The sequence below is a fragment of the Chelmon rostratus genome, chromosome 14, assembly GCF_017976325.1.
Source record: "Chelmon rostratus isolate fCheRos1 chromosome 14, fCheRos1.pri, whole genome shotgun sequence".
Classification (NCBI taxonomy): domain Eukaryota; kingdom Metazoa; phylum Chordata; class Actinopteri; order Chaetodontiformes; family Chaetodontidae; genus Chelmon; species Chelmon rostratus.
The window spans coordinates 23,372,950-23,390,815 of record NC_055671.1 but is presented as its reverse complement, the minus strand read 5'-3'; the positions used below and the strand labels follow the sequence as shown (position 1 = coordinate 23,390,815).

Below are 17,866 nucleotides of genomic sequence, written 5' to 3'. Positions count from 1 at the left end.
ACTTGCTGGCAGTGAACTCTGTTTGTTAATGGCAGATGTCCATGTTGTTTCATAAGTCACAAAGAAGTCTCAACACTCAAGTTCAAGTCAAGTCCCACGTTCAAAACTATGGGGCTGAGTCTCAAACAAGTCTACAGCAATACAGGAAACGGTAGTACTATGATAAAATGAACATCATTCATGATTGGGAAGAACGACACGTATGAAATTAAGGTTTTTACATGTGAAATGTTGCACTTTGCACACGAGAAATGTCCTTTTTGAAGGCATTTTCTCCACGTTGCAAACTTTAATTTCCATTTTCTTCATGCCGTCTTGGTTTTCTCCCTCAGGACAGCGTTGGCGCCCTCTTCGCTACTGACTCAGTCTCAGTCATCCACTTTCCTAACAGAGTCACTTCAATCTGATTTTCTTCACCTCAGTGAAGACATTCTTTGCTTCCAAGGAAACATTCTTGTTCCCTGTGCACATTTCGGCCAAAAGCATCGTCATGTTGATGTTTGCTGGATCAACCACGCTGGCTCGGACTGTTTGCTTCTTCAGTCTGGTACTATCTGCAGCTAGAACCCGTCATGTTCCAAGACGATGTCAGGGAAGCTTTTCAAAGTGTTTAACAGACTTCTGAAAAGTCTGAAAATTGAAAAACAAAAATGAGAATAAAGTTGTTGTTTTTTTTTGCGTTCATGCCAAACAGGCTCCGGTCCACCTGCCACCGTCTACCGGGCTGCCATACTGGAAATCTCCCTCCATTCTGGAGGTATTTTTTAAATGAGCTGCAGTAGAGAGTGGACAGGAAGTGAAGAGACAGAGGCGGTGTCCACCAGAGCTCCTCCCGCTGAACTCAAACTCAGGAAGGTCTTACAAACATACAAACATATGAAATGTTTGTTCAGGACAAAATCAAGCAAACATCAAAAAAACATGCGCGTCCCTGTGTGAAATTTCAAAAACGAGCTGTTAATCACCATCTCGGAGGCTCTACCCATGAGGTCAGACAGGCCATGCGGTCGAAAAGCTCCAGAACCAGCAGGTCAGTAGAGCTTGATCGGACCCGTGTCTGATGTGTTCACATGTGATTTGTTGCATTTAAAATGTGAAATATCTGAAAACCACACGTGGCTGCATGTGATAAATGTGCTTTTTTTGTGAGGGGGGTTCATTTCTTTTGCAGGCTGGGTGAGTCATGGATAGCCTCAGCATCGACACTCTGGCAACAAAGTGCAATTACTCTGAAATGAGATGTCGGCTGTTTAAGAAAAAAACAAAATAAATGCACCGAATTGATCAACCAAAGGCACACAAATAAGCGGGAACTGATCTATTTCCTGTGGGGTAAAGTGTCTTTTCAAGCAGACGGTATCAGAGCAAGCTCACACGGCTTAAGCCCACACCTCTGGGCTGTACGGTTATTACACTAAGGCCTGAGATTGTATAACATCTCTAACCTATTTCTGCTTTAAATACAATGTGTGATACTCCTACAGCGACGGATCAGGCAGCAGCACTCATCAAAAGATGTGTCCAACGCTACCACCAGGAATATCTCTCAAAACAAAGCCTCCTGTGGGAAGGCCAGTCTAGTCGGCATCAGCAGCTTCAATAGTCTGCATGTGGCACCATCACGCTGCAAAGAACTACAGGGAAAAGAAAATTACATGCACTCAGTGTATGACAGCGCGCAAGAAGGAAGTGCTTCAGCTGCGGCGAAATGAATTCCTCCGGCCTGGCTGCGTGGCAATCATCGCAAACTAAAATAGCTCACGAGGGGTCTTTGATGACTGTTTTCATGAAGGCAAAAGGGAAGTTATACGCATAGAAAATGGGCTGCAAGAATTGTAGAGATACATACTTGAGAGAAACAAACTGTAACACCAGGCCAATTTGCTTGAAACCACTAGTCCGCCTATTGATATTCAGGGAACGTCGAAAAACAAAGACAATATCGTTACAGGAGAGTTATACCGCGCAAGGCTGTCGGCAAACCCCGGGGCCGGGTAGACTCTGGACAACCGCCGCGGAGAATAACAAGGTCTGAACATCTCACAAACCTGATAGAAGCACATATATGATTCCTCATCTGCAGGCTCCTGCTTTAATAGGCTGCGTCTTTTACAATGAGTGAATAAAACGAATGAATGGTGCTAAAGTGGGGATTTAAGACACCTTTTACACGTCAAAATAATACACCATCTCGAGCCCATTACAGCCCATTGGGGATCTTTGAAAAATGAGACTATGCAAGATGTTTTCCAAGCACTGTAGGTCATTTGAAATTCCTTAATTCTTCAAACGACTGCTTAAACACGCTGTTTGTATTCAGGCCGGGTAGATATGGATCTGGTCGGCGGTGATGTACTCCAGCAGCAACGACAGCGGCCGCCCGCGTCAGTGGTAATGCTGCCATTAAACATTTCCTAAATGAAGGGTTGTCGGCCTGTTTGTTACAGCGCCACGCATGACAAGAATGGTGGAATATTTTAATGAGCTCAGGTCCCTTAACCTAAGACCACATTTGTCACCAGGGCCCTGGATCCAACGACCTTAATCTCCCACCAGCGCCATTTTTCCCACATCTTAAAGGTGTTATAATTTTAATGCTCGGAGGCAACAGCTCATTCAGTCTTTTATCGCCTGCTGGATTCCTTCTATCGACAAAAGCTCCCATAATATTGACACGCAGACCACACAATTGGGCTCGATTCCCTCAAAGCGCGGAGAACATTTCATAATATTGAAAAGGAGTATTTTCAGCGGTCGTGCGCTGGACTTTTGGACGTTTAGTCTGCACTCTGCACGGCTCGTACTGCCTCCATTTAAATGTAGATCAGCTCAGATAAACTGATCTTCTTCTTAAGATTTCACAGCTTGTCCTGTTCGTAGGTCGTCTGTGTAGGAACTGACTGACGTAGAGTTACACCACCCGGCTGCAAAGCACGAGTTCAGACCTTTTACTTTAGGTTAAAGCACATTATTTTTGATGTCGGTTGCAGTGACTATGTGTGTGTGAGTGTGTGTGAGCGTGGGAAGCTAGCGAAATTAAAGGGTCAGCCTTGAGAAACTGAGTGAAAGTCAGTTTTTGGGAAAAGGTCCAGACTCTGATCTTTGAATCTCCTCCACAATGTGACAGTATGGAAGCATCATCTGTGACTGTACATTTGAACGGTACATGGAGTCATGGCCTTACTCCGACCGCAGAGCCTCGCCTCTTTAACACGCTGTAGCCTGCTTTATCTTACAGGACGGCGCCTCTTTTATTTTGTAGACCTGAATATATTTTGTGTAGTTACTGAAAGAGGAAGAAAGGAACAAAGCATGACCTGAATTTAATCACCTGACATGTGTTAATTTGTGTTTTCATCACATCGATGTGACGGCGTGGAGTCATAATAATTCCAGTCTATTACATTTGTGTGTCTTACAGCGAGTCATACGCACGAGGACGTTTAAAAGCTGAATAAGCAGCATCATCGAGGGAACCTCAGTGCTCTCGATAGTGTGACTGCTGAACGCTGCGTTCTGCTCGGCCTGACTTTCAGTCTTAAGTACCCTCCAAACTTTCTAAACTCCTGAGGCTGAAAACACTGGAGTTAAATCAGCCTACAAGTACATTAGCCTGGCTAATCACACACGGCTGTTGGCTTGGCACGGTGTGTGCAAGGCTCTTTGTACTGTGTGTTCAGACGCTGTGTGTGTTCAGTGTGTGTTCAGTGTGTGTTCAGTGTGTGTTCAGACGCTGTGTGTGTTCAGTGTGTGTTCAGACGCTGTGTGTCCACGCTGTGTGTGTTCCAGTGTGTGTTCAGTGTGTGTTCAGTGTGTGTTTATACTGTGTGTGTTCAGTGTGTGTTCAGATGCTGTGTGTGTTCAGTGTGTGTTCAGTGTGTGTTCCAGTGTGTGTTCAGACGCTGTGTGTGTTCCAGTGTGTGTTCAATGTGTGTTTAGTGTGTGTTCATACTGTGTGTGTTCAGTGTGTATTCAGTGTATGTTCAGTGTGTGTTTCAGTGTGTGTTCAGTGTGTGTTCAGTGTGTATTCAGTGTGTGTTCAGTGTGTGTTTCAGTGTGTGTTCAGTGTGTGTTCAGTGTGCTTGTTCAGTGTGTATTCAGTGTGTGTTCAGTGTGTGTTTCAGTGTGTGTTTCATCGTGTGTTCAGTGTGTATTCAGTGTGTGTTCAGATGCTGTGTGTGTTTCAGTGTGTGTTCAGTGTGTGTATGGATCACTGCCAGCTTTACTGGGACACTGAACTTGTGTGTCAGTGTGCTTGTTCAGTGTGTGTTCAGTGTGTGTTCAGTGTGTGTTTCAGCGTGTGTTCAGTGTGTGTTTCAGTGTGTGTTCAGTGTGTGTTCAGTGTGTATTCAGTGTGTGTTCAGTGTGTGTTTCAGCGTGTGTTCAGTGTGTGTTTCAGTGTGTGTTCAGTGTGTTCAGTGTGTATTCAGTGTGTGTTCAGTGTGTGTTTCAGTGTGTGTTCAGTGTGTGTTTCAGTGTGTGTTCAGTGTGTTCAGTGTGTGTTCAGTGTGTGTTCAGTGTGTGTTCAGTGTGTGTTTCAGTGTGTGTTCAGTGTGTGTTCAGTGTGTGTTCAGTGTGTGTTTCAGTGTGTGTTCAGTGTGTGTTCAGTGTGTGTTCAGTGTGTGTTTCAGTGTGTGTTCAGTGTGTGTTCAGTGTGTGTTCAGTGTGTGTTTCAGTGTGTGTTCAGTGTGTGTTTCAGTGTGTGTTTCAGTGTGTGTTCAGTGTGTGTTCAGTGTGTGTATGGATCACTGCCAGCTTTACTTGGACACTGAACTCGTGTGTTCTGTCATCTCTGGATGTAAAGTTCAGGTAACTTTGTGTCATATTCAGCTGTGTTTAAATGTTCTCTGCTATTCTTCACTAACAAGACTCTTCACTAACACATTCTGTTATTTACATGAATGTTGACATTATGAAATGTATTTTCAGTTGTTTGTTAAAATGTGAATGTTGTGTTAATGCAGAGTTGGTTGTGCTAATGCATCAACAGCGACAACAGCTGTTAAGCTCTGACCATCAGTTTGAGTCCTGAGGAACAAACCAAATTACCTCGTAGTGCAAAAACATCATTATCTGTTTGAAAGTACAACCAGTATTAATTTGGGAAAGATTTCCGTGTCACATTAAGTCTGTGCCTCGGACTTGTTGTGTAAAATGGGTTCAGATGGGTATAACACAAATGTGGCAACCTTGTAGATCAATTTGCACTTGAGAGCCTCATATTGCAGAGTACATTTCTGCCGTGTACCTGAGACAGAGAATCTAATTGGAACAAAACAAGCAAGTACACATAAAATCCTGGATAACAGACAGAACGCTGGACCTAATGTTTGAGACTGCGGGGTTCCATGCTCTTTGGATAATGAGTCCTCCGGTAATCATGTACTAAAATAGCACATCTGAAATTTCTACTGCACCTAATGCATTCTGGCTCTGCAGCTTTTACCATATAGACAGGAAAAAGAAAAAGAGCAAAGAGGTGTCAGAATGATCCCTTGAAACAGCGATCATATGAAACATGCAGCGTGATTCTGGATTATTACAGCTTGGGTCTTGTAGTTCATATGTCGTGGTCACGTGTTGGTCATTTGTCCTATGGATCGGTTGAGGAACGTGTTATTTTTACTACATTTTTTCAGCTCCAATCCAAATGCTAAATTTGCATATCAGTCAATACTGATACTGACACCAGAGCTCTTTTCATTGTTTCTTATTATTATTGTTATCGGCATTATGTGTAAGGTTACACACTTATTATTAAAAGGTATAAGAAAATGCATTAAATCCAAAAGCATTCCAAAGCAATATATTTGAACTGCAGGTTAAGTAGACTTCACATAGAAGCAGGTGTAGGTGTGCAAATTGCTATGGCAACTCCTATAATGCTCTAAAAAACTTGACCAAATCAAGTGCACAGCAATGCATTATTAGCTACGAGTAAGAACATTTCTATCTGTGAGCAAAAGTAATCAGAGACTATCAAAGAGTGCAATGGCAGAGACAAGCGAAATAAAAGTGCAAGAGAAATAAATATCTGAAGCATCAAATGAACCTGTCAGCTACAAGCACATATAGAACAGTGTAGCCAGATTATATAAACCATATTTATTTGGATCTAAAACAGGAAGTGAGCGCTATAAGCCCTCATTGCAAAGGAACACTACGTGCACACAGCTGTGGTTCTAACGGCAGATCAAAGCTGAGCAGGAAGTCGGTCTGTGAACTGTGATGAACACAGTTTTTTCTTCTAAATCAATTGTTTACAACCTGTCTGATCACCTGACTTCTTTGCTGCCATTTTTCTAAAATCCACAGCCAAAGACCCAAGTTGTGTGAACGTGTACTTTCCCAGCAGCATTAAAGACGTGCGAGCAGCGCCTCACCTTCGGTCGGGCAGGATGGGAACCCTCCAGCCTTTGATGAAGCTGAGATTGTTGTCGGAAAGCTCCACCTGCAGGGGAAGTTTGGGCACCCAGACGGTCAGCTCCAGCGGCGCGCTCAGGTGCTCGTAGCTGAAGATGACCCTCGCGTTCATGGACCCCCGCGTCTCTTTCCCATTGACGAACACGTAGTCGCAATTCATGGACACCTGGGACAGATCAGGGTCAGAAGTCAGACCATCTATATGGTAATGGTCACATTGGTGGCAGAGGATCTAAGTGATATGAGATGATATACAGCACAGTTTGGATGCAGCTGTCAGTGCCACAATTCATCACAGAGCATTTCAAGGTTGATTCTTTCAGCAGAGCAAATGCACAGCAAAGGACCTGTTAGGTGTGTGAATGTGATGTGAAAGTTCAGGGCACATAAACCATCTCTACCAAAAGAATCCGATCGCCCAAATATAAAAAGCAAACCCTGCCGAGCTGCTTCACTCACTGATGTATCTCAAAACCTGCGTGCTTAAAACCAAAACTACCTCCATCACTGAATACGACTAGGAACAAGTGAGAAACTGCTGTTACGTTTCTAATATGGTTGAAACAACACTTTAAATCAGGCTGTATGTTAACATTTAGCACGCTGTACACCGCGCGCCACGAAGGCTCCGGAGTCGGCAGGTTTTCATTCCACCCACAGACTCCCCGGCCTTGATGGCACAGTGCTGAGAGCCGCTGCTGTAAACAATGCGCACTGACTGTGGGCTGTTCTCTAATCTGATTTGCATCTTTTATGCAGCCAAATTAGTGCTTCTAAGTAACCCAGTGTTTGTTAAGCATGCACAGTGTAAATTAGGCATGCGATCCACGTCCCAGCCCCGCCGCCTCTCCTGCCCATTCTCAGCATAATGATCTATGAACAGTTATACAGACACATAATATGCCAACAAAAGCTTTTAGGCAAACACATAATTCATATCACATGAAGGCTGACAGCAGTGTGACATTTCACATGAACTTTAGTTCACAACACCTACGCGGCACATTAATAAACATATTCACACGTCTCACCTTTCGCGAGACATTCGTGTAATGCGATATAGTTTGTGACACAGCAGCGGCGCCGGGCACGAACTCAGCGTGTGGAAATTTCTAAATTTAAGTCTTTGCAAATGCCATTTTTAACTTAAAACCATTCTTTAGCCTTCCCATCTAGTCATGAAGCTCCAGCTCAATTTGAATTATCATAAATACTTGTCCCCCTCTAACACTAAATTATTAACTGCAATGGATCTGGAGGGCTTTGCTTTTGGGCTCCCGTCGAAGATTTATCTAGTGGTGGGAGGTAGCTGGCATTGTAATCAGAGGATCTAATCTCCCGCAAATGGAGGTCGGGCTGGCCGGTCTTCTCAGGGCTGGGGATTCATCATAACTGGGAGGAGGTCTGGGTAATATAATTCCCCCTCCATGCAGACAGGCCAGAGTGGAAGGAGGGGTGGGTGGTGGAAGGACTTCTTAAGATGACAGTCTTTCCCTCTGGTTCGGTTAATGCAATTTTACAGGGTTTGACCTTATGGGCGACCACAGTATCCAGCCTCTGAGTGTTATTGTTCCGTCTGCCCGTGTGCAGTCTTATCGGCGTGGAGCGAGTTACAAAAGGAAGAAAAAGCAGCAACTCAACGCGGCGACCCCGGCCACCTTGATTAATCACAGCACGGCTTGCTGTATGAGAGTGAGAGGAGAACATCTGCCTGACATGTACTCCCTTCTACCCTAAAGACACACACACACACACACACACACGCTGAAAACGAGGCCGTGCTGCAGTGCCGCTTCAGCTCCTGCGGCTATTGCTGCTGATAAACTTGGCCGGCTAATTGCGAGTCAAAAGCTGTTAGCAACTGTGGGTATCAGTGGCCCTGTGGGGGCTTGCTGAGGAGGGCTTTCACATGCTGAGCCACCACATGCCGTCACACTGCTGCTAATGCGCCGTGGCATCTTCCACGGCGCCAGCAGATTGCCTGGGTGGAGACGGATCACCGGGACGAGTGCTGCCTGCTTTTGGTCGAGCGCCGGTCACGTGATGCGGACTGACAGACCGGCTGGGTTAATAAAGGTGAAGACACCTACAGACCGTTCACACGTTCAGTCCGCAGCATTAACTAAATTGATTTCCCCGACAGTCCCAGTAAAAGCAGCAGCTTCACTGGCGTTTTTACTACATTCACAGTCCGACGAATTCTCCGGTCATCCACATGCTGTGTGAATAGCACATCTGTTCACATAATCCAGCCTGGAACTTGAGCTGTAATTCTGTTCCATCTTCAGCAGTCAGGCCGCGAAGACATATTTACTGCCATTACATCATCAGCTCATTACTTACACATGACCCCTTGAAGGGGGCCTTCGGTAATTTAGTATTGAACTTCCACAAAGTCAAGAGACTTACGAGAGACAGATAAAACAATAATGGTCAGAATCAATGCAGCAGAGGCAGAGATATCCTGACTTTTTATATTCAGCATGGGTCAACACCCAGAAACGCTGGATCTTCCGCGTCACATAATGCAGCTCTTCATCATACACCCCCACACCCTTCCATTTGTAGCACAGACTTTGTTCAACCTGCAATAACCGATTTTCTGGCCTCATGGGAGCAGCAGAAACAACTTGTAAGCTTATTTATACATGCAGGAGTCACAGAGCAACTCTCAAAAATCCATTTTGAAGTCACGTTTCGGGCCACCTGGTAAATTTAAATCTAATAGTCTCTCTATTTTAGCTTTATGTTTACTGATTATGAGGGTGGGGAATATGGCTGTCATTCATAATTCAATAGTTCATTAATAAAGCAGCGATCTGTCTAAATAGCAAAAAGTAAAATAAGAAGAAAATCAACAAAGAATGAATGACATGAGCGGGAATGTGTCACTGCAATGAAAGAAGAACAATCTCAGGTCTCATTGTGAGGTTTTATGTGGTTGTGGTGGAGGGTTATGTGCCGTCGGTGCCTGCAGTCGGCCTGACAGCACAGTATATTTTTTTTTAATTTATAGAGTAGGTTGGACATTTCGCCTTTATTTTACAGCAGGAAAGGTCAAGAGAGAAAGGGGATGATGCGCAACATACTGGACAGGAAGCCCAGTTGCCATGGTTACATGGTATGTGTCGCAGATCTACAAACCACCTGGTCAAACCAAAGCACAGAAAAGGTGAAAAGACAAAAATAAATAAAACCACGCTGGGGTTGCACTTATCCCAGAGGTGGACAGAAACGGCCCCTCGGCTGGGCTCTTGATCCAGTGCTGCTCCTTAAATTCTGATTTCCTCTAAGTGTATCAGGCAGACTACAGAAAGTCAAATGGTTTTCTCTCCTGCGTTTCAGTGTCAACGACACTCGTAACAAAGCATAAATCAGCGCAGAGGCATCTCGACACGACATCCTCCAAACAGAAACCGCAATTATCTCCGATTTGATTTTCAGATTTAAATATTCACCAAATTAACTGCTGCAGCATTTGGCCAAATTGAGTTTCCAGTTAGGGATAACACACGCGCATTAAATGAACACTGAATGAAAGCTGACATATGGCTAGCATTACTGGGATTGTGTCTTGGAGCCGTTGCGAAGCTTTTCTTCACGTGATGGATGCGCGCTGGCTTCAAGAGCAGTGCAACCAATGAGTTCATTTAGCTCTGTTAGCTAAATGAGCCAGCCCCCATTAGCCTGTTGTTGGTAGGATTAATGATGCCGAGTGCGAGAATGATATGTTGTTCTGAAAAGCTGAGACTTTGGAGCCTCTTGGAAACAGTTTGGGGGTAATTTTAAAAAATCACTATATTTTCATTGAAGCAGTGATCTGTATTCTTTAAAGGGTTGAATAGAACAGAAATTTCACCTCCGTTGTAGGCAGAACTCTCGGAGACCTGTGGACACCTGAACATCTCATCCCAAAACCACAGCCATCAACATGCTGCATTAAAAACCTCTTGTGAGATTTTGGTCCATAGCTGCAGGGATTTGCTTGCATCCAACCACAAGAGCATTAGTGAGGTCAAACACGGGTGTTGGGTGACTGTTGGATCACCAGGCAAATGATTAAGTATTTTTTTTTTTTTTGCTATTTGGTTGAACAGACCCTTTAAAATAAGGGTTGTGCATATTTACAACCTCATCAGATTCTGGATGTCATCTGTGACATTCTTCGTTTGCAATCATGAAAACCACTTCCACCCTGAGCTGCAGGGACGTTTAGGCACACAGCTCATGCAATTGGCTCATTTCTTGTCTTTTAGATGCTAAATCTGGAGTTGCGCTGAAGGTAAATGCGCCACACTAATATGCGAGTGAGGCACTAACAAAGCAGCCTTCAGTCAGGTACAGTGTGTGTGCAGGATGACCACAGGCACGAGATGTGACGTGCAGACACAAGGCCTTCTCTCCGCCTTCACATGGGCCATGTGAGTCACAACGCCAGGGGAGAGGATGATCAGTGGGGGATGGGGGTTGCTCTCTGTTGCTTATGATGGCCGGCGAGTCCCCCCCAACCCTCTGACATACTCTCACAGTCTCCTTTTTTCTATCCTTTCCTGCTTTGCACAACTAGGGTGCCCTAGTAATTTCTCCTGCACATGCACACACACACACACACACACACACACACAGGATTGTCTTATCTGCTATAGGCTCTTGATGCACACTGCAGCTTAGTTATTTCCGAAGAAGAAAGAACTAAAGAAAAAAAAAAGCTCCGGTAAAGAAAAATGACAGCCTCTCACCTATTTTTACTCTCAAAGTTGAGAAAAAAATAAAAAAATACAACCGCCTGTGGGTTGGCAAACATCTAAATAAGAAGAACGCTGGGCTGAAAATAAAGCTTTATTCAGGGAAGAAGTCTTGAAAATAATTTTAGTTTAAATGCAGTTTGAGCTGCAGTCCCAAGTCACGCGGCCGGCAGGAGATGTGACGAAGCGCTGGAGAGCTTTGAGGTGTGTGCGTCTTGCACCGCTCGTCTGTAGCGCTCAGACACAGAAAAACAACTAAACAAAACAATCTGATTAGAACAGACCGGCGTGACTTGTGGCATGACGGTAATGTGTGTGGTATGAAAAGAAGACAATAAGTTGGAGGTAATGGAGTGTTCCACCTTTGCCGGGCCGACGGTGAATCTTTTATTTCTGTATTCTGGGGGACGTTTTATTGAACTGTCATGAATCGTGTATTTCCTGGGCCTGAAGGGCTCATTTTAAATTAGCCTCGAATGTTCAATGGCAGGGGCGCTGAAGCGAGCCCACTCAATATCACATGGCCCAGCGCCTTGTCTTTAATGGATAATGAAAAATGATAAACGACACGCTGAGACCAGCCACCCCCGTGCAACACCTGTTCTTTCCTATTGACAGCACGATGCAATACAGCACAACTGGAACCCTCCCGTCTTAAAGCAACACGTCTATGCGGGAAAGTCGTGGATCTGAACCCTGCTGTGAGTGACATTACAGTTTTTATATTTGTTCTCCCCCAGGTATCAGAATTATACTGCAGCAAACATTAGGATTAGTCCAGCATATCAGAGTGAAAGTATATTTGACAGATACTGGTCTTTTAATATGAGCAGATACCGGCCAGTCACAACCGGTATGATTGAAGTCAGTATCTGATTTGGCTTCATGGCTTCCTGGCCTCAGTCTGTAAAATGTACAGTTTTGCCTCACCTGACCTCGCGGTGCTGCTAAACCACCCAAAAGGATTTCATTAGTGTGGCTTGATATGATAGTTTTATCATTCGGTAAACAAAAGGCTCCTCGACACACACTGGATGCTTCAAATATAAGAAGATAAAGTGGTCAAATGGAAAGATTTCTGTTATTCAGGAGTGAAAGTTGATCACACTTGCGAGTCACGTCTGATCCCTGATGGCTGTTTCCCTCTGAGTGCAGAGCATTCACGTGCAGATGTTGCTGTATTCAGTTTGTCAATAGCAACCTTTGTATGAAAATCAGATAGAGCTGGAAAAATACATACACATATAAAATACTGCTACCAGATTCCCCGGTTAAATCCTCCTTCACCCAGAGACGAAGGTTAAAACACCCTGCAGGTGCTCTGATAGGGCGGAATGAGATGGTTGACACTTTGGTCAGAAACAATGCACAATCAGCATCCTCTGTCAGTGTGCTGCCGTTTTCACCGGTCGTGCAACAAACGCTGCTGTTCAACACCCAGTCAGCGTCGGTGAAATGGGTGGAAACATGTTTGGAGGTATGTGACACACCTTTGAGGAGTCTTCTGCAGTTCTCCGTCTCACAAAACCAAATCGAAACGGCTCAAACAAGAATGATCTCAAGCTAAAAGTTACTGTAGCTGCTTATTCACTTCGAATGTAAGAAAATTTTGCTCCCATGTTGCTCACAACGTGGGACTGAGGCTTTGTTACGCACTAAGTAGCTTTCCTAAGGTGCACCTGCCTTGAGCCAAGGTATTATTTGAGATGTGGACTCAAGAAGTTGGTTTTTGTGGCGCTTCATTCAGTGTTAACTTGTTAGCTTCACTTCGCTGTGTGCAGACTCTTTGTCCACACATGCATTCTGCAAACCTTTCCTTATGCTTCTGTTCTTATGTGAACGTCTGCTTTTGGAAACTGCTACACAAGGAAACCTGAGGCAGCCTCATCTGAGCTGTTTGAGTGTAGGGATATACAGTAAATGCTGTTCACTTCACTCAAGGTCACGTCTCCCCTGACACCCCTGATCACTTTTCATATGACAAACAGCGCAACGCAGCACTGCAACACTTCACTGTGCTGCCTATACAATTATGCAATCTGCCTATAGTGCAATCTATTATGATTGTAATTGACTGGAGAAAATAATAACAGTGTAATCACAGCCTCTAATGTGCTGCGCAAGTTGTTGTGATCCCTCTTTAATTTATTTAATCAACACACCAGACTTGATATTGTCCTCTCAGCTTGGATTCCCTGGGAGCGCGAGCGATGATTGCTCGCTGCATCCCGGGACGCCGGTGCTGCATCTGCCTGCAGCCATCGCGCCGAAGTGAACAACAAGACTTGGTTTGCTTTGCACTGCAGCGCATCAGGTGAGCAGAACTCTGTGACCGAGGCGTGTCTTTGACAAATGGCACTGCGGGTGCGGTGTTCAAAAAGCATATAATGGAGCTTTTACTACTCCCTTGTGACCACACTGATTTATATGTAGAGTTTCTTGAACATCCATTGATTTTATCTGGGGCATAAAGCAAGAATCAAATCACGAGTACGTATGAAGCAGCCCAGAGTGAAGTTTTTATCCTGACGTTGTGACTGTGGTTCTGGGCCACTCCCCAGTATTACTGGAAGAGTAAAGGGATTACATTACTAAAACGACATCTTCTCCCAGACACAGAGATTGAGGAAATCAGGTTTACTGTACCTTAACAATGTCTTCATTGGAGGACTTGCACTGCACAAAGGCTGAGACGTCAGTGACCGCCCCATTCATTTCTATGGAGACCATTTTGACAGGAATGGCCACAGTGCGCCCGGTCAGAATGGCTGTGTTGATGATCTCGGTGTCCTGTGAACGGGAAAAAGAGATATTCATGAAACGGTGGGAGGCAGAGCGATTTTCCTTGATATTTCATCAGCATTACTGATGTCCATATTTAAAATCACTAGCAGAGGGCCGCTGAGTCTCGCAGGTGATGCTCTCAGCGGCAGATCAGAACTCATTTTACTGACACTGACACTGTCTTTCATTGGATTTCATCAACTGACATTTTCATTTTAAGCATTCTGTTCATCTGGCGAGCAACTGGAAATTACTGAAATAGAAATGAGAAAGACATAATTTGAAGACAAGTAATAATCTTCACCTGAATCACACGTGGCTTAATGGGGTCTGACTACGTGAATCCCAGCATCGAGCTCGAAATCCAGGCTACGTAACAGGCGTGACATTTACTGCACCGGTGGACAGGATGTGATGCGGCTATCCAATGAGCGACTTCAGGTGGGGAAAATAAGTGGAAATGCGCCCTGGATGTTAGGACAGACGAGCTTTGTCCCAGCAGGAATCTCAATAGGGATGGATGCCACTTCTCAGAAACGTTTCCCTTAAGTGCACGACGACTCTGACGCTGAAAACGTGTGGCCGTCCCGCTGATGTGTGAGGGCAAAGCTTTTTCAAATTAAACACATAAAAGAGTTTTTTCTCATGATTTCGTCCATTTACAAAATTCCGCTCCAACCTGGCGCACCTTTATTACCCATTTTTTGCTTATTACTCCGCTCAGGAAGCTGTATTATTATTTTAATGTGAATCATTTTGCCATGAGGGGATTTGAGAAAGAAGTATGGCATAAGTTTAATTAGGCCAAATAAGCATAGAGAACATGGAGAATGTCTCCGTTTTTCATATTAATGGATCTCTTTATAATGCCTGCCTGCTGCTCAACAGTTTGGGGTTTGGTAATCAATCTGCTCATGAACAACTAATATACAAAGATAAACTTGAATGAGGACAGCTATGCATGAAAGAAAAGCCTTTAGTTTCTGCTTCTTTTAATAACGTGCCTGGTATCTACACGCTTAACTAAATTGTCAGCTATTTGCGCGCAGTATATACATTTTAGTACATTTCAGCTGCAGTTGGTACATTTTATTGTTTATTGTACTGAGTATCAAAGGGATCAAACGGTAATAAATCCAGCTAGTTGTACACAGTGATAAAAATAATCTTTGAATTCTGATTAACTAGCCATGAACAAGGCCAACATTGTCATCCCATCTGCATTTTTATTTTCAATGCACTGGAATGCAAACAGCCAATTAAAATACAGACCAGGCCCTCAGCTGAAGTTCGAATCAATTCATTATTTTTTTTGCAGATCATGTAAGCTGGAAGAGGGTCACACTTTTTCTCATTTGCAGCTGACGAGCAGGCCAGGAGAGCAACTGAGACCACGTATTTCCTGAAATCAAAAGTAGTATATTTAAATTTCTGCCCGACACTGATCTTAAAGACTTAATATGAGTGTAGAGCATGAAAAATGAGACGTTCTCCCCCCTCTAGTTTTTATGGGTTCCCACTCAAATGCAAGGTCCACAATTGTTTATTCAAAGAGGGAATATTATACACAGACTCAGCACTGAGTCTGAGGCCTCTGCTCTGTGTTGCCTTAAGCAAATTACAAAGGTAGTCAGAGCTGAAGGGTCCTTAGGCCTGACACTGAACTTTATCTCTGAAGGTGACTTAACAGCACTGAGGTGCATCGATGTAGAGACGACCGAAGATACAATTACATCATGTTCACATTTTTTCTTTCTTTCTTTCAAGGTAAGTCCCTTTGAGGTCGAACAACAAAGAGGAGAAAGTGTGAGCTTGCAGCAAACACCAGCAGAAAGCCTCATGTGAAGCAAAATCTATATCAATGTCATTGGTAATAACAGAGGCAATTGCCAGCAGAGTCATTTATAATGGACTTCACAATTGTTTTTAATTTAGCCCGAGTCACAATTTCAGTTTCTTCCACATGTTTTTCCAAAGGTCTGGAGCAGAAAGCTTTTAGTTATGTCATCAGCAAGTATTGTATGAAGGTTCACTCTTAAATTCTTTACGTAAGCAGAAAATTCAAGAAGACCCAGTATAGAGCCTTGGGGGACTCCATTAAGTACACGAAGATAGATGGAGGTGGAGTGCACTAGCTTTCACACACGCCGAGTCTTATCTGAAAGAAGCATTTAAACGAATGCTTTGTCAGACATTCCTCTGTCAGTCAACCTCTGCTTAGCTTTGAAACAGATCAATAAAAAGGATGCAGACCTCTGCTGCTTGTATCAGTAGGGAATCAATAACCCTCACGACCTTCACCTGCAGCAGTAACAGTGCAAATTCCAGAGTGATACATAAAAGCTCTGTGAACCTGTAATTAGAAAGGTGACATCTCATGAACAGCTGGAAGTCACACATGCTGGAGGAATCTCATAAGTAGGTTGATGTTTAAAATACACTGTATGTAGTTACTATCAAATAATAATAATAATAAATTGCCATGTTTTTGTGCATCTAGTTCTGACAAGGCCTCAAAACGCTTCAACCAACAACTATGTCATTAACTCCACTACAACACGTCCTCACATTCAGGAAGCAACAGAATACTCAATGGTGATTAAAACAATTTCAACATGGATCTGTCGGAGGCTTTAAAACATGTCCATCACTCCGTATGCTCTGGAATATAAAATCAGATTCCTGGTTCAGATCTTTCTTCTCCCTCAAGGGGAAATTAGATTTTTGAAGCTTTCTAAACCATTACCATCACTCCACCAGAGCTCCTTCGGCCAATCAGAGCATCACATGGCCCCACGCTCTGTGAATCTTTTGAAAATGATCTGAAATATCAGTAAATCATTGTGCTTGATCGCATGTCACATGTCCCATAGCTGTTTGTTTTTCTGTTAGAAAAGCAAATTCATTTATTCTGACTGAACCCTTTAATCAAATTGCTCTAATTCTGAGTATTTTATTTCATTATTTTAACTAAATTATTGTATTTTACTTAAATTTGCCTTTGTTACTAAAAGTGTGCAGAGCAGCTTTTTTCTTTAGTTTATGAAACATGGCCAGTTTATGGGAAGAAAAGCACAGCAGACCTCTGTGGATAATTGACTGGACTCTGGGGTGAAATCCTAATTAAAGACATCATCCCTAAGCTCTCTTTGCTGTTTTGGCATCTGGTAAGTATTATATCTGGTAACTACACAAGACACTGTGCAATTGCATGTGTGCTGCTTTGGGAGCCCTAATTACATTTACCTGAATTCAGCTTGGAACAAAAATCAGTCATCACTGCACAGAGCTATCATTTCACATAATTACTGTGTTCTGTATGAAGCAGCAAAACAGTTATTAGCTACCCTGTTTAATGGTAATACAAAAACGCAGAATTCCAGTATCACGCTGAACTAAATTGGTTTATTTTGGCTACACTGAATGTATTTTAACACTACAGTGCAAAATAAAGCACTTGACAGCTATTTAAGCAGGGTCTATGTGAGGTACAGTATGAGCTGAGCTCTCACCACCTCAAATTAATGTAATTTACGAAAAAATCCCAGAGGATTCGACAGAGATAATGACTAACGTACGGGAAAAATGCTCATTCTAAGGTTCAAACGCATTTATGAGTTCCTAATACGAGTGTATACGCATTCAAGCAGCAATTTAATGAGAATTTATTTTTAAAATGTAATTTTTGTCAACTACTGAATTGGCAAATATGTCATAATCATAATTTTTACTTTGTGTGTGTGTGTGTGTGTGTGTGTGTGTGTGCGTGTGTGTGTGTGTGTGGCGTCTCAGTTTACTGGACCAACAAATGATTCCGTCTTTGTCTTTACTGTGTTTACAGATTACAGAAGCGATTTGCTCGAGGTTATCGCCATCCCATTAAAAGTAATCCATTACTGTGGCGCCTCGTTGCC

The 17,866-nt window shown here is 43.4% G+C and overlaps 1 protein-coding gene across 1 annotated transcript in view; it reads right to left on the bottom strand.

The window, feature by feature from the left end:
• Positions 1-17,866, bottom strand: part of tmem132e (transmembrane protein 132E) — a 100,398-nt gene that overhangs the window by 21,394 nt on the left and 61,138 nt on the right. The window contains exons 5-6 of the mRNA XM_041952599.1: positions 13,815-13,958; positions 6,384-6,589 (exon numbers count right to left, since the gene is read on the bottom strand). Coding sequence (XP_041808533.1) covers positions 6,384-6,589; positions 13,815-13,958 — 350 coding nt within the window. The remainder of the gene's footprint in view (positions 1-6,383; positions 6,590-13,814; positions 13,959-17,866) is intronic.